The sequence below is a fragment of the Eurosta solidaginis genome, chromosome 1 (genome assembly GCF_040869045.1).
Source record: "Eurosta solidaginis isolate ZX-2024a chromosome 1, ASM4086904v1, whole genome shotgun sequence".
Taxonomy (NCBI): domain Eukaryota; kingdom Metazoa; phylum Arthropoda; class Insecta; order Diptera; family Tephritidae; genus Eurosta; species Eurosta solidaginis.
The window spans coordinates 390,484,502-390,511,979 of NC_090319.1; the positions used below are offsets into that span (position 1 = coordinate 390,484,502).

Below are 27,478 nucleotides of genomic sequence, written 5' to 3' on the forward strand. Positions count from 1 at the left end.
TATTTCATATGACTATAGATACCAATTTGACTCCTTTTTTAAAAACAAAGCTAGAATTTCACAAAGTATGGAATCGGCGTACGCCCCTTTAAGTGAAAGTTGTGCCAAGGCGTTGGCGGACAAAGTTTATGATAAGCGCAAAGTTGCCTCACAAGAAATAGAAAAGTATTTCTTAAATGCCAATATTTCACATATAAAATAATCTGATCAAATGTAAAATCCTTCCAGAATGGTGACAGAGTTTAGCGCAAAAAAGAACGCAATGCAGATACGCAAACTAATAGAAGTATTATCAAATGATTTTGCTACTTCAAGAGATCCCAATCGGCGCAAAGGTGGCCTAATTGGTTTAGCGGCAACCAGTCTTGCCTTAGGAAAGGTGAGTCACTAATGTGTATGTGATACGTGTAAACTTTTCAACAATTATATTAATTTAACTATTTAGGATTCTGAACGGTATGTTAGTGAATTAGTTACGCCAATTCTCAACTGCCTAAATGATCCGGATGTACGCGTTCGCTATTTTGCCTGTGAATCGTTGTACAATGTAGTTAAAGTAGCTAGAGTTGCTATTATACCTTTTTTCCCAGAATTATTTTCCGCATTATCGCGACTAGTTGCGGACTCTGACCAAATGGTTAAGGATGGGAGTGAATTGCTGGATCGCTTGTTAAAGGTAAGTTATTAACTCTGTTTTCAATATATTTCGCCAGTGGCTTTACTACGCACTACCTATTTTTCCTCCCAAGCAGTTTATTATTTTCTTGAATGAAGCTCACTACTTTTCCAATATTACTACCAACTCAAGGAACTAACCCCCAGTCTCTCAGTTCAAGTTTAAACTGTAGTTAAGTTCATACTACAACATTAGTTAATACATTAATTACAGGGTTGATCTATGGTTAACAGTGGTTGTTGTTGTAGCGATAAAGACACTCCCCGTAGGCCTTGGGGAGTGTTATCGATGTTGATGGTCCTTTGCCGGATGTAGATACTGTACGTTCCTGTAACAAGCACCATTAAGGCCAGGCATGCTTAACGAACGAAACGATATCATTTCTTTACGATAATCAACGTTAATAAACGAAACGAAGTCATTTCGTTTCGTTTATTAACGTTAAGAACGTCAAATTAACGTTAATTTGACGATCTTAACGTTAATAAACGAAACGAAGTCACACGAAATGATATCGTTTCGTTCGTTAAGCATGCCTGATTAAGGCACCAGTCCCACCATCTCGGGAACGATTTAGTATGACAACATTACCAAGGACTGCCATTTCAGTGTAACCCCATTTAATTTATTGCGTCCCTCCCACAAATTGTCATCCTCCCAGCAGCTCCTTGCAGCGGGATTGCTCCATATTTTCTTGCTCCGGGAAGGTATCGAACCCAATCCGGGTCCGTCTCCTGACCCCGGTCCTGAGAAATGGTTTCGCTGCATCTGCCGGAAAAGAATCTTTTTAGGACGGTCATACTCTTGTCAGTGTGTCTCGTGTAAGAGATGGTTGCATTGGACAGGTTGTTCTGGGCTAGATCCCAAAATCAGACGTCCACGTAACTTCTATAAATCTTTTGATCCTCCGCGACCTTATTTACAACCTGGACGTCCCAAATGTCGACCATTTTGAACATCCACGTCGATGGCACTACGCTACCGACTGTCCTACACACCAAAATCTTGGGTGTGACGTTTGATCAGGATCTACATTTTGGTGAGCACGCAGCCGCAATTGTACCGAAAATCCAGAGCCGTAATAAAATCCTCAAATCCCTTGCTGGCAGTACTTGGGGAAAAGACAAAGGAACGCTCATTACCACATACAAAGCAATTGGCCAGCCTATTGCATGCTATGCGTCCCCTATATGGTCGCCAAGCCTAAAAATTACCCACTGGAATAAGCTACAGACCTGCCAAAATACTGCTCTCAGAACCGCCACGGGCTGTCTTCTTATGTCCCCATAACACCATCTACATAATGAGGCGAGAATACACTCCCATCAGGGAGAGAAATGAGATGCTAACCTTTTGAATACCCAGAAACCTGGGCACCCCAACAGACATCTGATTGATGAGCCAACACCGCCTATGGACTTCAGGAGTCATCTCCGTAAGCATTTTGTGGAAATACCGCACCAGGGAACACAGCCGTATGAAGCAAAAAAACACAAGCAGGTACTTGGTGAACTCCACAAACAGGCGTCGGACCGTTATGCCAGGAATTGCCTGGCGAATCCAGTACTCAAAGAACAGTACCCAAAACTTGCGGAAGAGGAACGCATACTCCCCAGAGAAACGCGAGACACTCTGGCTCAACTTCGTTCTGGATACTGTAACAGGTTAAACTCTTACATATCCAGAATCAACCCCGACATACAAAATGTATGCCCCGCTTGCAATATGTCCCCACATGACACCAAACACCTCTTTAATTGTAATGTGGAACCAACGCCTCTAACACCCCATTCATTATGGTCCACCCCTGTTGAAACAGCAAGTTTCCTTGGACTCCCGGTAAAGGATATTGATGACAATTTGTGATCGGTTGCAGCTGTTAGGTGGGGCGAAGAACAGCTACAACAACAACAACAACAGGGCGGTATGGCACCCCCAGCGGTAGGTATGCCTGTCGTAAGAGGCATACCGCCCTGTTGTTTTTGTTGTAGCAATGCTCGCCCCACCTAATAGCCGCGACCGATCACAAATTGTCATCAATATCCTCTAACGGGAGTCCAAGGAAACTTGCCGTTTCAACAGGGGTGGACCATAAGGAAAGGGCTGTTAGAGGCGTTGGTTCCACATTACAATTAAAGAGATGGTTGGTGTCATGTGGGGACACATTGCAAGCGGGGCATACATTTTGTATGTCGGGGTTGATTCTGGATAGGTAAGAGTTTAACCTGTTACAGTATCCAGAACGAAGTTGAGCAAGAGTGACACGCGTTTCCCTGGGGAGTATGCGTTCCTCTTCCGCGAGTTCTGGATATTTTTCTTCAAGTACTGGATTCACCGGGCAATTCTCGACATAAAGGTCCGACGCCTGTCTATGGAGTTCACCAAGGACCTGCTTGTGTTTTTTCGCTAAAAAGGCATACCGCCCTCCCATCCCCTAGTTCCATGAGGAACTTAAGGTCACCAGAGCCTCGGCTGCTAAAGTAACAGGGTTCACCACGGGTAGATGAGGTTGACAATTGGGTTGGAGAAGCTATATTTTGCGCGGGCAACACTTTTAAAGGGTTGCGCTACACAACCCCTTGAATCACTGCTACAACAACAACAACAATCAATTTAGTATTTTAGTCGCCTCTTACGACAGGCTTACCTGCCGAGGGTAGATAGATAGATAGATAATTAATTGAGGATCGCACTGCGACCATTGGTCTATTGTGCCCTCAACTGCTTCACAGCACCTCATCCAAGCCGACTTCTCTGATGAACCCTAGCAGTTCACCTGGCTTGAGGGATTTGATGTGAGAGTGCTCTGGCCATGGTGAGCCCAAAAACTTAGCCCTACGTCTTGAGATTGCGTCACATTCCAGGAGTATATGTTCCGCCGTCTCCGCTGATCGATCACAAAATCGGCATGTGTTGTTCGATAGGATGCCCAGCTTCTGCATGTGGCTGTTCAGTCTGCAGTGCCCTGTAAGAATAGCTGTTAGGATCCTCAGGTTATCTTTCGACAGACCCATTAATGCTCTATATCGAGTTGTGTTGTAGCCCCCCAGCAGTAACTTAGATTGCCTCAAGCCTGGCATATTGCGCCAGTGTTCTTCCCTCTTATCCCTTTCTTCTAATAGTAGATGCCCTCTGATTTCCTGCGGGCCTACTGGCAGGAACGGCTCAGGACCAATAGGTCGTGTCATTGCTGCCTCCTTTGCCAGGCTGTCCGCTTGCTCATTGCCCTCCACTCCCCGGTGGCCAGGAACCCAGGCCAACAACAGTTTGTTGTGTGCTCCTAGTCGATTTAGCTTTTCAACGCACTCAAGTACTAGTGCTGATTTTATTTCAGACGCCGAGATCGCCTTGAGGGCGGCCTGACTGTCACTGAGTATGGCAATTGTTTCGTTGGAGTATTCGCGCTGAAGCTTCAGGTCAGCACACTGGCTTATAGCGAACACTTCCGCTTGAAAAATGCTCGGGTGTGCTCCCAGAGGCGTTGATATCTTGGCTCTGGGTCCAATGACTCCAGATCCAATCCCCTCTGGCGTCTTCGAGCCATCTGTGTACCATACTATTTTATTTAGCTGATGAATGTACACAATTCTGCTTTCCTCCCACGTACCCTTGTCTCCCAATTCTACTTTGTACCTTCTCTCATAGACTATCTGCCTGAGGATATCATCCCTCGGGAGTTGAGAGATTGGGATCTTCTCTCTCAATTCCTCCATGTTCCGGGACGATATAACTTTACCTATGCCCGAGCCCTCCTTAGCAATATTCAGGAGGGTTCTCTTGGCTGACTGCTCTATTGATATATGCAGCGGGGTCAGATCAAGGATAGCCTCCAGCGCTGCTGTAGGGCATGTGCGCATAGCTCCCGTGATGCATACACATGCCAGTCGCTGAAGTTTTGACAGCGCTTGCCTCGTCGTCGCCCGAGTTGTTTTCGATGCCCAGGCTATCGAACCGTATGTTATCATAGGTTTTACTATCATGGTATACATCCATCTTAGCACATGCGGGCTACAGCCCCATGATTTGCCTGCTAGACGTTTGCATATCATGATGGACCTCGTGGCCTTAGCTCTCATGGAGTCGAAGTGCTGTTTCCCTAGGAGCTTGGTGTCAAAAGTGACCCCCAAGTATTTCACCGCGGTTCCCTGTTCTAGTGCCACGCCATTTATTGTAATTGCTCTCAGGGCCGGTAGGGCCCTTCTTCTGGTGAAAGGGATGATGGTCGTTTTAGATGGGTTGATGTTCAGCCCCACACTGGCACACCATCACTTCGTAATATTCAGTGCTCTCTGTATTATATCACAGAGCGTACTCTCGAACTTACCCCTTGCAATTATGACGATGTCGTCAGCGTATCCCTGGCATCTTATGCCACTGTCAGATAGCTTTTGCAGGAGTTCGTCCAGTACTAGGCTCCACAGAAGGGGTGATAGAACACCTCCTTGAGGGCACCCCCTCGTGGTATTAACCTTAACTGCGCTGTTGCCTACATGGACTTCAGCGATTCTTGTGCGGAGTAGATTGTCAATCCATCTCTGGATAGGCATCTGAATTCCTCTTCTCTGCAGTATTATATTTACGCTTTCATGAGATGTGTTGTCAAAGGCACCCTCAATGTCAAGGAAAGCGCAAATCACTGTTTCCTCTGTTTCGAATGCCCTCTGTATTTCAGATGTTAATTGGTACAGAGCTGTGTCCGTGGACCTACCCGCTCTGTACGCATGCTGGCTATGATGTAAGGGCCAGCTCTTAAGGGCGTTCGACCTGATTTCTTGGTCCAATATCTTTTCCATTGCCTTCAAGACAAAGGAAGTTAGACTTATTGGTCTGAAGGACTTTGCCTGCGAATAGTCCTTTTTTCCTACTTTTGGTATGAAAACCACTTTTGCTCTTCTCCACATCATGGGTATGTATCCCAGTGCCAGACTATCTCTCATGATCCTGGCCAGATGTGGGATGATCTGTTTATTATTAGATACTGCCTGCTATAATACGACCTTTAATAAAAGGCTTATAAAATAAATAAATTAAATAAATGTAAGGCGCGATAACCTCCGAACAGATCTAAGGCCGAGCTTCACTTCCAATTTCCGTTGTGCTCCTCTTGATTTTCCCTACAAATTGGCGACGGGACCTACATGTTTTATGCCGACTCCGAACTAGAGGTTTACGCCGATCACTTTTTCGGCGCCGGCGGCGTAGTCTCTATTATATATTGGCGGCGGCGGCGTAGGCGGCGCGCCGGCGTACGCCGGTGTTCTTACTTTAAAAGCTTGATTTTTCTATTTAAAAAAATAATATTTGGGAAAGGTTTTGTTTATATGTATTTAAGGAAATCAGCGTGTTGGCCATTTCGGAAAGATCCGGGGTTTTTGCATCAAAATCTCGCAGACCGTTCAAAAATTTTCAGGAGTAGCTCCTTGCGAAGGGATTGTCCCGCGTTCGCATGCTCCAGAGAGGCTTCGAACCTAACCCTGGTCTTTGGAATTGGTACTGCTGCGTCTGCTGAAAAGAAATAGAGATACATAAAATAGTCACACTTTTGCCTGCATATCTCGTGCAAAGCGTAGTTTCACCTAGGGTTAACTCCGCGAACATAATTTCTTTAAATCATTTGTCGCTCCTTGGCGGTCACGCATAAAGGCGACTTAGAGTTGCTATGAATTTTCTATTAATACTCATGACTATCGTGGCACCTAGCGCCTCCAGTTTTTTCGGCTGTTTTTAAGAGCTACAATTTCCGATGTGCGAACAGTAGGAATCCCTACCACCAGTCGCTGCCACGCCTCCTGAGCCTCACACCATATGCCAGTACAGAAGCTATAGGACTGCGACTTCGAACTCATACCTTCGTCGACGTCACTTTCCCAGAAGCTCTAGGTGTAGCTTCGAAGACTTTCCAACGGATACTTTTGTCGCGTTATGCTGCCGAGCTACACCTTGAAACGCTAGGGAGTGACTATTCGGCCAAAGATGCCGCCCTCGAAATCATAAGCAGTCTTAAGTGGATGTCATTGCGTCATGTGTGAAAATCGTATAATCCTCGGCGCATCTACATAATTAAATATCTTCAAGGACCCTGGATAAAATTTTTAAAATGTAGACCAAAGATTGCAGACGTTTGTGTTCACAACATTGATTTCAATAGTCTTCGTTAAATCAAATTTAGAATGAAAGTGGACGGATTTTAAGTTGAAAGTTGTTAACTACTGTTTTCCGGCCTTACGATATAGGGGCTCATTATGGATGACCGCGTAGTTTCAGTTTTCAGACAAGTACGACTGTCCACTACGTTAGGGTAGTATCACACACGGTCATTAGTTCCACTGTCTTGGGAAAGCTTTTGCTTCACCACTTTGAGTGTTCTTGCGAAGGACAAAGCCTCACCTGGTAGATATATGTGCCTACGTATTCACAATTGTAAAAGGAGCCGTAACGTGTAGGTGATATTTAAACTTGGTTGATAGGCTATAATCAATGTGATTCACTCCTTTACTCCCACTCACACTTTAGGAAATGTTAAACCGGGAGACTTGGGTGTTGAAGGATGAAGTGTGAAAATCAAAATTAACAGACGCTATTGTATAGTTTCGCAAATAAACAACAGATGTTTTAATGCAAGACTTAGTGATTTTTCAAACCCTTCTCATAAGTACATATATCCTCAACTTAAGTATGAGGTAAGAATAATTTCGAAGGAGTGTTTATGCCCCTAGAACCTACTAATCATTTTGCATCACTGATTTCGTTTATTCTTGACGACAATTTAAAAACATGTTCCTTGGGTCATTTTATTTCATTATTAATTTTTTCAAAAATGAAAAGTGAGCATATAAATTTATTATATAACTTTTCTTTTAGTATTTTGATTTAATAACTTGCTGAATTGGGTAGTGCAAAATCCGTGTTAAGCTGACATCGAAAGCGCCTGTTATTTTAAATAACTTTTGAATAGTTATAAAGAGTTACATTTCGCAATTAGTTTCTTATAACTGGCAGTGATGCGCATCCGTTCATACCACTTTTTTGGACCATATCCGACCAATTTTCGACATGAACAATAAATGGCCTTAACAGTCTTAAACGAGTAGAAAATATAGTAACGCGCCGGACGCCGCGCCGCGACGCCGATATTTTTGAAATTCGGCGGCGGCGTGCGAAAAACGACCAAAATCCGCGGCGGCGTATATCTCTACTCCGAACGGCATCTGCAAGGCAGATGAGTTTTCACTGAGAGCTTTTCATGGCAGAAATACACTCGGAGCGCTTGCCAAACACTGCCGAGGGGCGACTCCGCTTAGAAAAATTTTCTTCTAATTGAAAAACCTAATTTCTAAAATTTTGATGTTGCTTTGCCCGGGGTGTGAACCCAGGGCATACGGTGTGGTAGGCGCAGCACGCTACCATCACACCACGGTGGCGCCATATAAGGCTTATAACACTCTAAAAATCAGTCTTACATAAGGTGTTATAATAAGGTAATACGTCGAGTAAAATAAACACATTATAAGGTTCATTAACCAGGTAGCATAAGAAATAGTATGACATAAGAAAAATAAAAAGTAAATCCAGCTTCCTTAAAAGTATTACGAAAATTTATCTACTAGATCGTGAGAAACACGATTATGATTACAACAATCGTAATTTTAAGAAAAGTTTAATTTACGATTACTTCAATCTTAATTGCAGCCGCTTAGATTACGATTACAACAATCGTTATTTAAACTCTCTTAAAATTACGATTTTTTAAAATTATGATTACAGCAATTGTTAATTTAAATGTCTGGCATTACGATTACTGTAATCTTAAATGGCAGTTTTTTGTATTACAAATTTTTCTGCAATATATTTACCGGTAATGTAACGGTTATGATACATTCATTCTATGTGCATATTGTAGGGAATATTATAGCGTTTTCTTTTCTGGCTAAAGTGTTACGCTTTTTGTACGCCGCGCAAGGGTTGTTGTTCTATTCTAAAAAACAGGCAACGCCTTTACGGAGTATTTCGTTCTTTTGTGAAAATTGTTGCCTTCTCGCAACGCAAAAGCGTTACACTTATACCCTGTATAAAATGGCGGTGTGGCAGTGCAACTCTGTGAAACTCTCAATTCGCTCTTTAGTTCCACATATGTATACTCTGTTAATATGAGTGAATATGGTGAGTTGAAATGTTCTTTGTATGTACTACAAATGTTGAAAATTTTCTGGCGTAGGAGTAACTCTATTAAGGCTTTACCATTTACTTAGGTAACAATTTATTTCAGAAAAGAAAACGCTGTTAGTATCACTATGCTGTTAGTAAATAATCACAACCACAAAAATGGCAACACTTATGTACAAAGCAACGCAGAGATATCTCACACACACACATGTAGTAATCAGCCGAAGTAGTTACTCACTCATACACACGCATATGGATTAGAGGCTTACGCCGGTCACTTAATCGGCGGCGGCGGCGTAGGCTCTATTATATACCGGCGGCAGCGGCGTGGCCGGCGCGTCGACATTGATCGGCGTAATGCGGCAGTTACCCACGAACGTACGTAGAAATAAAATTAAAGATAAAAAACTTTTTTAAAAATAAGCTTTTATTATTTTGGTTAATAAAATTAACTAAAAAGTAAACAATAAATTGACTCTAAAGAAATATAACACTTTATAAGTTCATTGTAAGCTTAAACGATAATTAGGCTTTTTCGTCTGCGAAAAAAAAATTCTATATTGTACATAATTATATATTTTTAACATTAAAACTTTACACCTAAATTATTAAATCTTACAGATATTTTTAACATTAAAACTTTACACCTAAATTATTAAATCTTACAGTTTATATCACAGCCCAAATTGTTCTAATAAAAAACGTGTTAAATTTTGATGGTATAATTAAGAACATTTAGGATCTCATTTTCTTGCTATCGCAATGTAATACGCTTTTATTAGAACAATTAGGACTGTGATATAAACTGTAAGCTTTAATAATTTAGGTGTAAAGTTTTAATGTTAAAAATATATAATTATGTACAATATGGAATTTTTTTGTCGCAGACGAAAAAGCCTAAATATCTTTTAAGCTTACAATGAACTTATAAAGTGTTATATTTCTTTAGAGTTAATTTATTGTTTACTTTTTAGTTAATTTTATTAACCAAAATAATAAAAGCTTATTTTTAAAAAAGTTTTTTATCTTTAATTTTATTTTTTACTTTTTAGTTCGTTTTATTAACAAGTAATAGAAGCTTGTTCTTAGAATAGCCTTTTTCTTAAATTTAATTTAAATATGAATTTTTTTTTAATTTTTAGTAGGGTAAATTATCATGGCTTTGGCCGTGTAAATTATTATGGTGTATTTGTATATTTTAGATTTAAAGCACAATTAATATGTGTGTGTTTGAGCGGCCAAATAATAACAGTAGTATTGCTAAAGTGCTGCTTAGTTGATGGAATGTCGCTAATTTCCTAGCGATGATCAGCAGATTGTCAATATTTCGTTCAACGGACGCGCGAAATTGCCACATCTGCTCAAATTTTCCAAGATTTTCCATTCTTGATTTAACTTAAGCTGTTATGCCAATATTTTTCAGCCAGCTTTTTTCAAATAGGTAATTTTTCCAAAAGCAAAGTAAATTACAGAAAAGATTACAGAGTTAAACAGCCTTAAAAATTCAGCTATGTTGGTTATACACAGAAATACAACAGAGGGTTGTGTCTCCGCTTTTCGCAAGCGTTGAGATTCACCACGCGTGACACGCGTGATTCACCACGTCCAAATATCACAATCCACGGATAGGTACCGGCGGGTTTGTATGGAACTTAGGCTGTTATGCCAAAGTAAATACAAATCTTTACCGATAACTGTGTTATCGATTAATTTATCGAATTCTAACAAAGTAATATTGCATTGTCATCGGAGTTATATATGTGTGCAAAATTTCAGCTCAATCGGACACCGGGAAGTGTATCAAATTTAACTTGCAAGATTCCATTACAGACAACAAAAGTGAAACTAAATAAAAGCTTATAAAAACGTGTCAGCTGACACGACCTATCTTATGAGTGTGCAATGTAAACGAAAACTCACCGACGTGCAACGCCCGTACGTACGTAGCCCGGAACGTAGAAATCAAAACAATTTTTGATTTTTTCCGTAAGAACGTGGCAGCTGATCGCTCTCTCACTAGACAGAGTTGCCTAGTAAACTTTTGTGCGCTAATTTTTGACCGTTTGCAATTTTATGCAAAAACGCCTAATTAAAGTTTGAAAAATTGTGGAAATAATTCGAAATAATTATGTAAAAGTGCTGATTATAAATATTTAATCTATTTATACTTATTTAATATGTATTCCGGCCTTTTACAATATCAAAAATTAAATTGGAAAAAGTTGATGTTTCCATAAGCATACATGCAAAATGGTCAATGGCAACAGTGCTTATCTGTAAACAATACACACACAAATATGTTATGTACATGTACACAGACGCACACATTGATTCCTACGGGCTTGAGAGTTCGGTCAAACGTGCTTCGTACGACAAACGTCCTTACGTACGGCACACGTCGGTGGGTAACTGCCGCATAAACCTCTGAATTTAATTGCTGGACTTCAAAGTATCACATTGTCGACAACTAATGAATATGGAAACATACTGCTGACGTCAATGGTATGTTTGACGATCTGGAACAATATCATTAACTTGCGGATGAAGATCTGGGAGGCTTGTAAAGCGAAAATTTAAAAAAATAATATTGGGAAAGGTTTTGTTTATATGTATTTAAGGAAATCGACGTGGATCGTTCAAAAAATTTCGGGAGTAACTCCTTGCGGAGAGAGGGAGAAATACTTCAAATTGTCACACTTTTGTAGCGTAGTTTCACCGAAGGAGATGTTCTGGGCTAACTCTAATATCCGTCGTCGGCACAATTTTTTTAAATCATTTGTGGCTATATTTTTGACATTCGGCGGCGGCGTATATCTCTAATACAAAGATTGATCGAAGAGTAAAGATATTGCAGGCGCAAACTTCGGTGCAAAGCAGCGGAACGTAAAATATTCTAGTAGGTCAATTCCACCACACTAAAAACTTTAACACAAGTTTTAACATAATTTAAGCGCACAAAATACACTGATTGTAGTTTTTGAGTGTAAAAATGTAAATTCTGAACAGATTAGCTGAATAAAAAGTGTACAAATAATTGTTAAATAACAAATACAGACAGTGGTAGTTCAACAAATTCTGCTGTGGTTAGTTGTGAATGTGACCTACTAGAATTTTGTGAAGCTTGCTTCACACTATTTTTCGTCCCTGCAACATCTTTACTCTTCGATTAATCTTTGTCTAATATGGATATAATCTACAAATATACATATATGTAGCTGGTAACCAAGCATGATATACAATTGTTCTTGAACAGATTTTCGCGAAATGTCTAGACCTTAGGGGAAATGGATGAACGAGAAAACCGAGAGTATAAAAGCCGCGCAAGCTGAGAAATTAGTAATCAATTTGATTTAAATACGCAGTTGTAAAGTAGACTAAATAGAGACCATATTGCAATACTGAATATTCGAGTTATTTATTCGACAGTTAAGCGATACGAACGTTAGCATAAGGTACATAATAACCAGGATTTTCTTAAATTTGTTACAATTGGTGTTGAATAAATGTAGGACTTACCTTCTCAAGCCCTATTTCCTTTTATTCACACAACGTACTTACATACTTAATTGGCGCTTAACCGTCTAAATGGTTATGGCCGTCCAACAAGGCGCGCCAGTCGCTCCTTCGCTCCGCCAACCGGCGCCAATTGGTCACACCAAGGGAGTTTAAATCGTTTTCCACCTGGTCCTTTCAACGGAGTGGGGGCCGCCCTCTACCTCTGCTTCCATAGGCGGGTTCCGATAGAAACACTTTCTTGGCCGGAGCATCATCTTTCATTCGCATAACATGGCCTAGCCAGAGCAGCCGCTGCGTTTTAATTCGCTGGACTATGTTTATGTCTGCGTATAGCTCGTACAGCTCATCATTAAATCTTCTTCGATACTCGCCATCGCCAACGCGTAGAGGTCCATAAATCTTTCGAAGAACTTTTCTCTCGAACACTCCCAAAGCCGCTTCATCTGCTGTTGTCGTGGTCCATGCTTCTGCCCCATATAGCAGGACGGGTACGATAAGTGACTTGTAGAGTATGATTTTCGTTCGCCGAGAGAGGACTTTACTTTTCAATTTCTTACCTAGTCCAAAGTAGCATTTATTGGCAAGATTGATTCTTCGCTGGATTTCAGTGCTGATGTTGTTGCTAGTGTTGATGCTGGTTCCCAAATAAACGAAGTCTTTTACTATTTCGAAATTATGGCTGCCAACAGTAGCGTGGTTGCCAAGGCGCATATGCGCTGACTCTTTGCTCGATGGAAGCAGGTACTTCGTTTTGTCCTCATTCGCCATCAAACCCATCTTTACCGCTTCTTTTTCCACTTTGGAGTAAGCAGAGCTAACAGCGCGGGTGTTTAGGCCGATGATATCAATGTCATCAGCATATGCCAGTAATTGCACGCTTTTATAGTATATTGTTCCAGTGCGGTTAAGTTCTGCAGCTAGTATAATTTTCTCCAGCATCAAATTAAAAAAATCGCACGATAGGGGCCCCCTGTCTGAAACCTCGTTTAGTTTCGAACGGCTCGGAGAGGTCCTTCCCAATTCGAACTGAGCTGATGGTGTTGCTCAACGTCATTTTGCACAGCCGTATAAGTTTTGCGGGGCAACCAAATCCAGACATAGCGGCATATAGGCAGCTCCTTTTCGTGCTGTCGAAGGCGGCTTTAAAGTCGACGAAGAGGTGATGTGTGTCGATTCTTTTTTCACGGGTTTTTTCCAGGATTTCGCGCATTGTGAAAATCTGGTCGATGGTAGATTTACCAGGTCTGAAGCCGCACTGATAAGGTCCAATCAGCCGGTTCACGGTGGGCTTCAATCTTTCGCACAATACACTTGAAAGGACCTTGTATGCGATATTGAGAAGGCTGATTCCACGATAGTTGGTGCATTTTGCTGTATCCCCCTTCTTGTGGACTGGGCAAAGAACACTTAGATTCCAACCGTCGGGCATGCACTCTTCCGCCCATATTTTGCTAAGAAGCTGCTGCATGCGCCTTACCAACTCCTCGCCGCCGTACTTGAATAGCTCCGCAGGCAATCCATCAGCGCCCACGGCCTTGTTGTTTTTCAATCTGGTTATTGCTATTCTAACTTCGTCATAATCGGGCGGGGGGACATATATTCCATCATCATCGATTGCGGGATCGGGTTCTTCATCTCTGCGCGGTGAACTGCTGCCTCCATTTAGGAGAACAGAGAAGTGTTCCCTCCATAATCTAAGCACTCTCTGGACATCAGTTACAAGGTGGCCGTTTTCGTTCCTACAGGAGTTTGCCCCGGTCTTAAAACCTTCCATCTATCGCCGTATTTTTTGGTAAAATTTTCGGGCGTTATTCCTGGTGGCTAGCAGCTCAAGCTCCTCGCACTCACGCCTTTCTGCTTCTGCTTTTTTCTTCCTGAAAAGGCGTCTCGCTTCCTTTTTCAACTCACGATAGCGTTCACACACTCCTCTTGTCGCGCTCGCTTTTAACGTAGCCCTGTAGGCAGCGTCTTTTCTTTCAGTTGCAACGCGGCATTTTTCATCGTACCAGTTGTTTTTTCGTGGTCGCCGGTAACCAATTTTTTCCTCGGCGGCAGTACGAAGTGCTTTGAAAATATGCTCCCACTGCTCCTGTATTCCTTCAGGATGAGTTGTGCTCTCAGAGAGCAGGTGTGAGAGTCGAGTTGCGAAATCATTGCCAGTCTGTTGTGATTGAAGCTTTTCGACGTCTAGCTTCCCTTGTGTTTTTTGTTCCTTGGTTTTAGCCGCGTTGAGGAGGGTGCGTATTTTGGCTGCAACGAGATAATGGTCCGAGTCGATGTTAGATCCTCGGATCGTGCGCCCATCTAAAACACTGGAGGCATGCCGTCCGTCTATCACAACGTGATCGATCTGATTGCGAGTATTTCGATCAGGAGACAGCCATGTAGCTTGATGTATCTTTTTATGCATGAACCTCGTGCTGGATATGACCATGTTTCGAGCACCGGAAAAGTCAATCAGCCTCAGTCCGTTAGGAGAAGTTTCATTGTGTAGGCTGAAATTTCCGACTGTAGGGCCAAAAACATCTACTTTGCCCACTCTGGCGTTAAAGTCACCAAGCACGACTTTTATATCATGGCGGGGGCAGCGCTCGTATGTGCGTTCTAATTGTTCATAAAAAGTGTCTTTCACCTCATCGTCTTTCTCCTCTGTCGGCGCATGGGCGCAGATGAATGATATATTAAAAAATTTTGCTTTCATTCGGATAGCGGCGAGACGTTCGTCCACAGGTGTGAACGCCAGAACTTGGCGACAAAGTCTCTCTCCCACCACGAATCCGACGCCGAAACTGCGCTTATTCGTATGGCCACTCCAATATATGTCACAATTTTTGATCCTCTTTCTTCCTTGCTTCGTCCAACGCATTTCTTGGATGGCGGTGATGTCAGATTTTGCTTTGACGAGGACATCAACCAGCCGGGCATCTGCACCAATCCCATTCAGGGAGCGGACGTTCTAGGTGCATGCCCTCAATTCCTTCAAACGTTTGCCATGTTCGTCATCAATAGAGAGTGTATATATCCGAGGCTTGTTGTTATATTTCATTGGAGTACGGTTTTACGGCGGGTCCCAAGCCAGCGCACAACCCACTCAGCGGGGGTGAAAATATTACTTGGCACGTTTATATAGCGAGCCGCTTGCTCCAAGACAGACGCCCGCTTGCACCCGCACCTAGAGGTGTACAGACGCTGCCGATGAGATCTCCCCCGCTAGCCCTTAAACCGATTATGTCAGAGTGACCTAGCCAGGTTGTAGCCTTCTCACATTACCCAGAGTATACTTGGCCGCAAGCGACCGGCAGTAGTGAGCTGCTTGAACCGCATGCAAAAGAATCGCTCTGGCCATTCCCAGGTGAATGGCGGTCAGAAGCTTTCCCCACTTTCGTGGACTTCTCCACACGGCTCCACACTGTTTATAAAAGTAACATTTATTTATAAGAATATTTAATAGTAACATCTAGGTTTTAAAGGTTAAATTATATTAAGTTCAAGTTACGAATCGATTTTCGTGTGCGAACGAATGCGAGTTTAACGGCTGACGAGAGATTAACGACTGACTCTTCTTTTATGTTCTTTGTTCATTGTGCGCAAGCCATTCGCTTCGCCGTGGTGCTGCCAGCATGTCTGGAATAATTCCCACATTCGGTCGACCTGAAGGGTTGTTCGACCCGAACGACGAGCCCCACGGTTTCACAAATTCACATACTGTTGTCGTTTTGTTTGGGCCTTTACCGTTTCCTATTTTCCTCACCTCATATCTCTCGTCATTTAACTTAGCGGTTATGTCATACGGTCCTAAATACTTGCCTTTCAACTTAGTGTTGGTCCCAAACTGTATTTTCTTTATGGCGACCAATCCTCCTACTTTATGTTCTTGCTCTTTCTTTCGTTTTTTATTAAAATTTTTACGATTTTCTGTCTGAATTTTATTTATATTTTCCTTCGCTTGCTCTCTAATTGTTTCCCTTTCTAAATTTAATTCTTCCATATTTAATTCGTCATATATTTCCCTTAGATCTGGGTAATCTGTAATACGCATTTCTAAGCCTGTCAGAACTTTGAAAGGAGATGCTTTTGTAGTTCTCGGAGCTGTACTCTTTTTAACCTGCTGAACTTTGTTGACGTGGCTGTACCAGTGAGCTGGATCGCTGTGACATAATTTTGAAATCATGGGTATGAATATCTTGTGGACCCGCTCCACCTGCCCGTTACCGCGAGGTACCTCCGTCGCTATTTGCAAATGTTGTATATTCTCACGCTCATAATACTCTCTAAATAAGTTTGATGTTGTGGTGCCGTGATCCTGTCAGGGACTTTGAAACAAATAGAGATGGATATCCTATTGCAAACTATTTCTGTTAAAGGAAATTAGCAATTTTAATACATTACAAAGTTATGTCGGATGTAAATTACTTACCGCATTTTGCGGCCTTCCTCAGTTACATTTCACGACACTATGATTCGACAGTGATGTGAAACCACAATAAGAAAGTGCGCAAAAGACGATAAGTTAATCGAAAGTGTACAAAATTTGATCGATTACAAATGGTGAATTTGAGATGGGCGTTTTGCCACATCCCCACCCCCGTGAACGACTAGGGTTCACCACGTCCAAAACGGCCAACTTTGATGTTGGGCGCCGAAGTACGCCTGTTTTAGTTCTGACGTCTGATCTCCTTACCTCGCCATCCGCACCACTATAAACCTTTTCCACCACCCCACGGCACCATTGTCGCCTCGACATATTAGGATCGAATACAAAAACCAGATCGCCCACACTCAACGCTTTCGACGGTGCACACCACTTAGCTCGCCTCGTCAATGTTGGTAGATACTCCACCACCCAACGCTTCCAAAGTCGATCACGCAACTGTCTTGCTATCTGCCATTGTTTCCGCAGCGCGCACGTCCTCTCCTCGAGCTGTCCTATGCTCGGTGTTTGCGCCGAATTCGCGGACCCCAACAAAAAATGATTTGGTGTAAGCGGCTCCTCTTGATCCGCTGAAATCGGCAAATGCGTAAGAGGACGCGAGTTTACTATGTTCTCTGCTTCTATCACCACGCTTTGCAGGGTATGTTTCCGAGGAGCTACTTCCTTCAGCGTGTGGTTCAGCACGCGCTTGACGCATCGCACCATACGCTCCCATATTCCACCTTCAGCCGGGCTGTTGGGGCAATTAAAAACCCATTGGATGCCCTTCGATGACAATTCGTCGCCCACACGCCCGCAATCGAATACCTCGTCGGACCGCTTTGCCTCTCGATCAGCGCCAACAAAGTTCTTCCCGTTCACTGGAACACCGCGTCGGTTAATGAAGTTCCTGATCGCTGGGACGCACGAATCAGTGGACATATCGTGAGCTATTTCCAAATGGATTGGGCGGACTGAGAGGCAGGTGAAGAGTGCAACCCATCGCTTTTCCGTGCGTCTCCCAATCGTCACCATTATTGGGCCGAAGTAATCCAATCCAGTGTAGCTGAAAGGCCTGACATATGGAGTCACTCGATCCTCAGGCAACCGGCCCATGATTGGCGTCACTGGTTGGCGTCGAGCAATCTTATATTCAGGGCAGCTGTTTATCACCCTTCGCAAAACTTGTCTTATATTGGCAACCCAAAATTTCTGCCTCACTTCTCCAATTGTTGCTTCTGTGTTCTGGTGTTTCATCTTACGGTTATAATAAGATACGACCAGCAAGGTAACGCGATGTTTCGGTGGCAGCACGATTACCACCTACCCTCATAACTGAATTTGTATCCAAGTATGGCAGTAAATCGCGTATGGACTCTCATGTGACACTGCTTGGTTATCTTGTAGTTGTTTCAGCTCCATAGCGTAATCTGGGAGTTGAGCTTGCCGACAAAGATAGGCTTCAGCTGTATTTAGTTCATCCGAGGTTAATCCAAAATGGCCATCACCAGAACTTCTACCCCGCGTGCGATCTATAAATCTGAACACCCAAGCTGTAGCTCTCTTCAGTCTAATGTACGTCGTAAATCTATTAAAATCAATCAAATTGTTGCTGCTTGTTAAGAAAACAGGGTTCACACGAATTTCTTCATCAACTTCATGCTGGCTATTGATTACTGCTGGCTTATGACGCCACTGGGAGTTGGGCATGGACAGGAACTTTGTCCCTGAGAACCAGCGCGTTGAAGGATTCGTGTCGATAGCACAACTTCGACGCGTCGCAACGTCGGCTACGTTCTCGTTGGTAGGAAGCCACCTCCATTCACTCTCCTGGGTTGTCGTCGAGAGGATTTCCGTTATCCGTTGCGCCACCAAGGGTTTATATTGGCGATGCTTGGAATTTATCCAGGTGATGACCGTTGTTGAGTCTCTCCAAAGAATGCGCGAGGAGACTACGCCTTTATGTTCGTCGAGGACAGTTTGTGATAAACGCGCTCCCAGTACTGCTGCTTGAAGTTCAAGTCTCGGTACCGTCATAAGTTTCATGGGAGCGCATTTTGATTTCGCGCACACAAGCGAAACGCTTACAGTTCCATCTGAAGTGACATACCTCCAATAGCATACGGCCGCAAAGGCCTCCTCGCTGGCGTCGACAAAAACATGCAGCTGCAACTGCTTTGGCATTCCTTTGCTGAAATAAAAACGTGGAATTTTAGCATCGCCCGTTCTGCGTACCTCTTTTTGCCAGTTCCTCCAAGCCATGGTAACATTAGCAGTTAGGGGCTCGTCCCAAACAATCTTGCGCCGCCATATTTCGCGCATAATCAACTTAGCTCCAACTCCCAAATGACTTAAAAATCCCAAAGGATCAAAAATGGACATAACGTAGCTAAGTACTTCACGTTTCGTTGGTGGCCTGCTACCGCTGATGACTTCTGCCTCCAATCTTGGGAATCTCAACTCATACTTTAACGAGTCATCTTTCGGCTGCCAAAACAATCCAAGCACTTTTTCGGTGGACGGACTATTGGTATTGAAGCACCTACTCTTAACGCTGTCAGCTTGCCCATCGCTGCCTAATGCTTCCAATACAGGAATCGAATTGGATATATACTCTCGCATTTGGAATCCAGCTGCCTTGTGTATTTCGGCAACTTGCTTGGCTACGCTGATTGCCTGCTCCACCGATTCGAAGCTGTCCACAAAATCGTCTACATAGTGATGCTTTACTATAGACTCCACGGCACGAGGAAATTGACTAGCATATTCCAACGCATTCATCGTTTTTACAAATTGAGCTGCACATGGCGAGCACGCTGCGCCGAACGTCATGACTTGCATTTCGTAAACGCTCGGTTGATCCGTGTCATCCTCTCTCCATAGAAACCTCTGCGCGCATCTGTCTTCAGGCCGAACGTAAATTTGATGATACATCTCTGCTATGTCGCCACATACGCCAACTGATCCATTGCGAAAATTGAAAAGCACTGAAGGCATAGGCTGATACTCTTGCGGGCCTTTAAGCAAACACGAGTTGAGAGAGACTCCTCCTACAGAAGCGGCAGCATCAAACACCAGTCACAATTTCCCAGGTTTATTAGGATTCACTACGGCGAAATGCGGCAGATACCACAACTTCTCATTCCACGTTTCACGTTCAGTGGGCGTCAGTTTTCTAGCGTAACCTTTCTCAATGTACTTGTGTATGATTTGTTTATATTGCGCGGCGAAAATGTGGTCCTTCTTAAATTTGCGCTCCATACCAGAATATCTGTTCTTGGCCATGAGATAGCTATCAGGCAATTCGATGCAATCGCTCTTCCAAAGGAGACCAGTTGGGAATTTACCATTTACCCTTACAGTCGTTTGCTTTAGTATGCGTTCGGCGCGCGCATCTTCATGACTTTTTAAGGCGGGAGCAGGCCGCACTCCAAAACTTTCGATATTAAAATATTCTTCAACAAGGGCATGAAGATCAGGTAACTCCTGAACGTGTAGACACACTGCACTTGGAACAACTCTGTGGTCAGTCGGCCCAAAAACTACTCATCCAAGCTCCGTATTGGCGGCATATGGACCTCGGTCGGCCAGATACGTTGTGACGGATGGAAGACCTAAGTGGCAGTGATCTAGTCCTATGATAATCATCGGAGTAGCGTTGGAAAACGGTGTTGGCATATTTGGCAAATTACCATCAGTCAAAGTACGTAAATCGTCATTACTCAGGCTTTGAACCGGCAGATTGAGATTTGGCACAACATAAACGCGGCGCAGTCCGTGGCGCTTCCTTAATCCTCTTCCGCTTATTTCCATATCAACGACCGTGGCAGTTTCTTGGGCAGTTCTACCTCCAAACCATTCCATGGTTAGATTATGTTCTTCTGCGCGGATGCCTAGTTTGTCCAGGAGGCTCCTATCCATCATCGTGATGGACGATCCTTCATCCAGCATGGCAAAGGTGTCCACCTTCTTACGGGGCCCATATAATGTCACTGGCAGTACGCGGAATAACAGTCCTTGACGCTTAGTTGTATCGGATGAGCAGCTTAACATGGGTCAAAGTCGTGGTACCTTCTAGTGGTGGTTCGTTTTGCGGCGTGGTGGCTACAACGTTCATAGCGTGGCTGGACTAATGTAACAACTTGTTGTGTCTGCGTTGACAACCATCGGTCATGCACAACTTTCGGTTACGGCAATCACGAGATGAATGTCCACCTCTTAGGCACGAAAAACATAAACGACTTTGTTTTACTTGAGCCCACCTATCAGTTACGCTGGCATTTATTTATTTTTGACTTACATAAGTTTTGTGCTGGCCCTTGCAAACTGGACATTTCGGCGACTCGGATTCGCTGAGCCAATTTGCTGCAATCCACTACGGTTGGATACGGTTTAATCGCGGCGGCATACCTAGCCCATTCTAATCTTTTACTAACGGGAAGCTTGCCTATTAATTCTTCCAATAGGGTAGGGTTGGACAAATGCTGCACCCCATTGACAGACTGTAGGAACACAGAGAGATTTTTGGCCTTTGTTGCGAATGATATCAGCTTTTCTATGGCAGACTTCGAAATAGGGCTGATTCCTTTCAGCTGCTGAAGCTGGCTACGTATCAGCGACTCCGGCCGACCAAATCGATATCGTAGTTCCTCCATAACTGCATGCACATTACTCGGATGGATGAGCAACGATTTGACCACTTCCCTAGTCTCCCCCTTTAAAGATTTTAAAAGTCGTTGATTATTTTCTAGATTAGTATAACCGTACGCAGCAGTTGACTGGGTGAACGAACTAGAAAACAAGGGCCAGTCCTCCGGTTGACCACTAAACTCAGGCAAGTCTTGCATTTTACGCGGCATTTGGTAATGGGCATTACTAGTAGTCAGCGATTGCGGGGTGTAGAAACTATTTAAATATAAATTTGTATTTGTAGTCGCATGAGTTTGAGGGACAGAGTACTAAAAACGAGATTTGGCTGGTAGCCATTATTAAAGCTAGGCATTGTTGTTGGGTGCGAAGCGGTTGTATATGTATGCATGGGCGAAGAACCTGCCATCGACGGCTGTATATAATTGATGCTACTTAACTGCACGTTTGGCATGACATTGGGTGAGTTATTTGTTGCTAAAAAATCTACTTGTTGACCGTTATAACGGGTGCTTACGTCGTATGCTTGACGTTGATTGCTAACTATATGCGATTGAGTGTTTCGAAGCTGGCTTTCTAAATCTTTTAATTTATTGAACAAAAAACTCACCTGCTGTGCTGAAATAGAGCTACCATCATTTACCAAATTTTCTGTCCCAGATATGGCGGCGATGCTGGGGGTATATACGTTTGCGTTGTTGCCGTTTGGCGTGGCAATAGTTGTTAACGCGTTGAAATCATGTGAACTAGTTGCACTATGGCAATTGGTGGTGCGGTCGTCGTTGCGGCGGCGTTGAACACTGAAGTGACCGTGGTTGCAGTGGCTGTGACTATTGGTAACTGAACGGCACTGGCATTAATATGAAGAATTGATGGTTTCCCTGTTACTGCATCGGCTGGGGCAGCGGACATATTCAATAAAGCTGCAGCGGCGTTGGCGGATGGCGAGCTCATATCGCTGCTGATTTCCATCAATTCACCTGTTGTATCATGCTGTAGGCGCGGCTGCGTTGTTGTTATTGTAGCAATAAGGTTGCTCCCCGAAGGCTTTGGGGAGTGTTATCGGTGTGATGGTCCTTTGCCGGATACAGATCCGGTACGCTCCGGTACCACAGCACCATTAAGGTGCTAGCCCGACCATCTCGGGAACGATTTATGTGGCCACATTAAACCTTCAGGCCATTCCCTCCCTCCTCGCCCCCAAGTTCCATGAGTACCTTGGGGTCGCCAGAGCCTCGTCTGTTAGTGAGACAGGATTCGCCGCGGATAGGTGAGGTTGACAATTGGGTTTGGAGAAGCTATATATTGCGCTACACAGCCCCTTGAATCTGGTATTTTAGTCGCCTCTTACGACAGGCATACCTACCGCGGGTATATTCTGATCCCCTAACCCGCTGGGGTGCGCGGGCTGCGTCTCGGCAGTGTACGCTTTAACATTATTCAATAATGTTCTTACTTGCAAGTCACGACCTTTGCACGCGGTACTACGGACTCAGATGTATACCGCTATGTCGTTCTGTTATGCAAATGCAATCACAAATTACCAAAATGCAAAAAAAATCGCAAATTCCCAAAATGCGAAATAAAGATGTAGTGCCGTGATCCTGTCAGGGGCTTTGAAACAAATATAGCCGGATATCCTGTTGCAAACTATTTATTTCTGTTAAAGGAAATTAGCAATGATTCGACAGTGATGTGAAACCACATTAAGAAGGTGCGCAAAAGATGATAAGTTAATCGAAAGTGTACAAAATTTGATCAATTACAAATGGTGAATTTGAGATAGGCGTTTTGCAACAGATGTAAACGCACTTCCCCTATCCGACACGATTCGTTTCGGGTTTCCGAAAGTCGGCGCCTGCTTTCGTAACCGCTCAACTACTTCCTCTGCCCCAGTGGACTTTGTTGGACATAACCAAACAAATTTGGAAAATCCGTCCACTACTACGAAAATATGGTTATATTTTTTCCGCGTCTCAGTCAGTGGACCTACGTGGTCTACATGATATGTGCCTAGAGGATCGCAAGCTTTGTTGATTGTCGTCAACATCCCTTCCCTTTTCCCTGACTTAGCATCAGTTATGATGCACTCAACGCATCCTTTCACCACCCTATTGACGTTACCGCTCACGTTTGGTACATAATAAAATTTCTCAACCAGTTCTTGCGTTTTCTTAGCTGCAAAGTGGCCTTGATTGTGTGCCTGCCGTATGATCTCGTCTTCCATAGAGAAAGGTACCACTAACAGCTCCTTCACTACATCTTTGTATAATACGTCGTTTTTCAGAAAATAGTCTTCATATTCATCTTTCGCCAAAACTTTCTTAACAGCCCTAATCCACTCATATTCCGTCTGTGCGTCTCGTAAACTATACTTTAACGAGTCTTCGATTATTAGACAATATCAACATTACTCATTCGAGTCCCTGCTCGATGCTCTACTTTGTAATCATACTCCTGAAGGTGTATATCCCATCTCATAATCCTGTCCGACACCTCCCGTTTGCAATATAACTTCAATCATTGCATCAATATTAAAGATAAATTTAGAAAAAATAATTAAATACTTGAGTATAAGCAAACATTTTCTTTCAATTACTGCAATTAAGGTGTCCTAGATGCTATATATTCCCAAATTATAACATTTTATGTCTGTTTAAAAATTTAACTTCAATTTCCCTAAGATTTCCGTAATATGGCCATTAGTGATGATTGTGTGTGTGTGCAAATTTTGAGCGACCAGCTGTTAGTTGCGCTACTGGGTAAAGTTTACAATAGCTGTATTTCGTTGCTAACTAGTACAATTAAAACACTAGCTAGCTTACCGAATTGCATGGAAAGCAACAATAAAAAGTAATCGAGTTGAGTTGGCTAAGCGCTTTCAGTTGAAACCGCTTAGGTAATTGTCGACCTGATTGATAGTGTTTTATAGTGTTGCATAAGCTGTATTTCGTTGCAAACTATTAAAATTAAAACACTAGCTAGCTTACCGAATTGCATGGAAAGCAACAATAAAAAGTAATCGAGTTGTCTTGGCTAAGCACTTTCAGTTGAAACCGCTTAGGTAATTGTCGACCTGATTCATAGTGTTGTATAGTGTTGCATATTCAAAAATAGGGCACTATTGTGAACGAGCGAATGAAATGAACATACGAATGTGCAGATAAACGTCAATAACAAAATAAAGTGAAACAAAATGGAGCAAACGTAAGTAAATACGCGCTAGAGTTTTTTATAAAAAAAATATTAAATTAGCAATTGTTTTATAGATTTCAGGAAAAAAACGGAGATAGTGGAGCCGGGAAAAAACCGCAGGATTCTTGAGATGCTACCTTGCACGGAAGGAAGAGTTCCTGCATCCAAAAAAAAAAAGGTCTGCCTTCTCAAATGTATTGGAAGATATGGTGTCCATTGGTATTGGGGTATGTTAGAAAATATATTTAACCATCATATAAATTACATGGCATATCAAATTATTAAACATTCGTTTTAGGATGCGGATATGACACCATTATGCTTGGAAGCGAAAATGCGTACGTTGCTTAACGCATACAAAGCAACAAAAGACAACAACCGCAGAACTGGCGCTACTGCATGCTTTACTCCATATATGGAAATTATGGACGAGATATTTGGGAAAAGCCCAATAATTTCTAATACCCACACCGTCCACGTTGGCTGCAGACCGGTTGAAAAACTGCAACTACTACTATCATCAACGTGTCAGTCGTCGGTAGTTTCACCATCGCCTGCCTCATCAACGCCAGCAGTATAGACAGTGTTGGTGCCATCGCCATCACCTTCTCCATCAGCAATACTATCACCAACACAAACAGCTTCACCAATAATGCCATCACCAACGCAAACACCTTCACCGATCATGCCATCATCAACGCAAACACCTCCACCAATTGCATCGCCATTGCCAGTGCCATCTGCGTCAGCTAATACATTATCACGCAAAAAGCGTTCCGCACGGGAGCTATATGAAAAAAAATTTGAGCTGAAGAAAAAAATGGCAGAAGAAAAAGTGAAATCGCGAGACGAATCCCTGCAGTACTTCAAAGAGTTGGTGAGGGAAAAATTTGAAAAGGATATGCAGATGGAGCAGAGGAAATTGCAATTAATAGAAAAATGGGTGAATAAGTGAGACTATCTCGAAAACGATATGATATGTCTACATTGAACCTTCTAGGTCATTTTCTGCAATCCACCCGCTTTGTAAATTTTTACCATTATTTCATTTCTTTCGATTTGTATTCGAATTTATAAAGAAATGTGTGTGATAGGTTTGACACGACTTTGTTCCGAATCAAAATCGGTTATCGTAATAACATGTACAAATACGTAATAAAGTCGATATAAACTTAAGCTCACGATCTTACGCAGAATTTGTATTCGAAATACGCATCTTCAGTAAAATTTAATAATAAGTCACTAAGAATTTTTAGATTATTTCTGGGTATACAGTTTTTTCAGCTGAGTTGAGTATATTCTTTTGAACTTATTCTCTTAATAGGGAAGAAATTGCTACAGCTGAGTGGACAAAAAAGGTGTCAAAAACAGTAGACTTTTTTTGCATTAGGACTAACAATTTGTCATACTTAAATTCAATAAATAAATACAAAACTGCAAACTCAGAAGAATTATAAAAATTCTTAGTAACAAATTTTAAATTTAACTGAGGATTCGTGTTTAGAATTCGAATTTTGCGTAAGATCCATGAGCTTTCGTTTATATCCATTTTATGACGTATGTGTTTGTACATGTTTTTATAAAAAAGTAAAATTAGGTGAAAACCGCAAAAGTCATCTGTTTTAAAAAAAAACTCTGAACTTTAATTTTTGCAATTTTTTGAAAACGTTTTTCAATGCTTGGTTTTGCAATTTTCACCTGTATTCGATTTTTCGAATATCGGCAAACAATTTTTAACTTTGAACTTTACTGAAAAAATCAATTTTCAATAGGTCAGATGGGACTAATTAATAGTTAAGGAATATTAACTTGAATGGATTAACTTTAATAAATCTATATAAAATGTTTTAGAGTTCTGACTCTTTTTAATTTAGGGTGCGATATATACTGAAAATCGAATGATTGAAGATTTCAACTCAGTTAGTCTAAGGTTGTAAGACCTACACATAATCTTTGACACTACAGCCCCTCGCATCTCAGCACAGTGTGCCACAGACCCTTGTTGTTGTTGTTGTAGCAGTGCTTCGCCCCACCTAACAGCCGCGACCGATCACAAATAGTCATCAATATCCTCTAACGGGAGTCCAAGGAAACTTGCTGTTTCAACAGGGGTGGACCATAAGGAAAGGGGTGTTAGAGGTGTTGGTTCCACATTACAATTAAAGAGATGGTTGGTGTCATGTGGGGACACATTGCAAGCGGGGCATACATTTTGTATGTCGGGGTTGATTTTGGATAGGTAAGAGTTTAACCTGTTACAGTATCCAGAACGAAGTTGAGCAAGAGTGACACGCGTTTCCCTGGGGAGTATGCGTTCCTCTTCCACAAGTTTTGGGTACTTTTCTTTGAGTACTGGATTCACCGGGCAATTCCTGACATAAAGGTCCGACGCCTGTTTGTGGAGTTCACCAAGGACCTGCTTGTGTTTTTTTGCTTCATACGGCTGGGTTCTCAGGTGCCGTATTTCCTCAAAATGCTTACGGAGATGACTCCTTAAGCCCCTGCCGACCAACCAGATAATTTGCGGTCCACCTTTTAAGACATGGGGGAAGGGTAGATCCTTCCAGGTCTTGCAGTAACGAGCCATGATGCTTTGGTTTATATCCCTTATTTGGGGGTCGCCTGGATCAAGCTGTCTTATAAGGTCACGTTCTCTCGCTAAGTTTGCGGCCTCCGCCGGGAAGTGGGCCGGATTTCGGGAATTCTCCCGGCGGGAATGAAACGTGCCGAGGCGGATTCAATGACCTTGCGGAAGGCACGCTCCCCTTGGCGGGCATCAGTCGGGATAGGGAGGGCAGCAAAGAGGTTGCCTGTAAAAGATTTATATTCTTCCCACTTTCCTTTTTTGAAGTTTATGAAAGTGCGTTTTT

General features: G+C 42.7%; 1 protein-coding gene across 1 annotated transcript in view; it reads left to right on the top strand.

Moving 5' to 3' along the window:
* The window catches only part of LOC137238468 (protein VAC14 homolog), a 122,364-nt gene continuing 94,886 nt past the window's right edge, over window positions 1–27,478 (top strand). Inside the window, exons 1-3 of the mRNA XM_067763505.1 lie at window positions 1–165; window positions 229–379; window positions 446–676. Of these exons, the coding sequence (XP_067619606.1) occupies window positions 68–165; window positions 229–379; window positions 446–676 (480 nt within the window). The 5' untranslated portion in view covers window positions 1–67. The remainder of the gene's footprint in view (window positions 166–228; window positions 380–445; window positions 677–27,478) is intronic.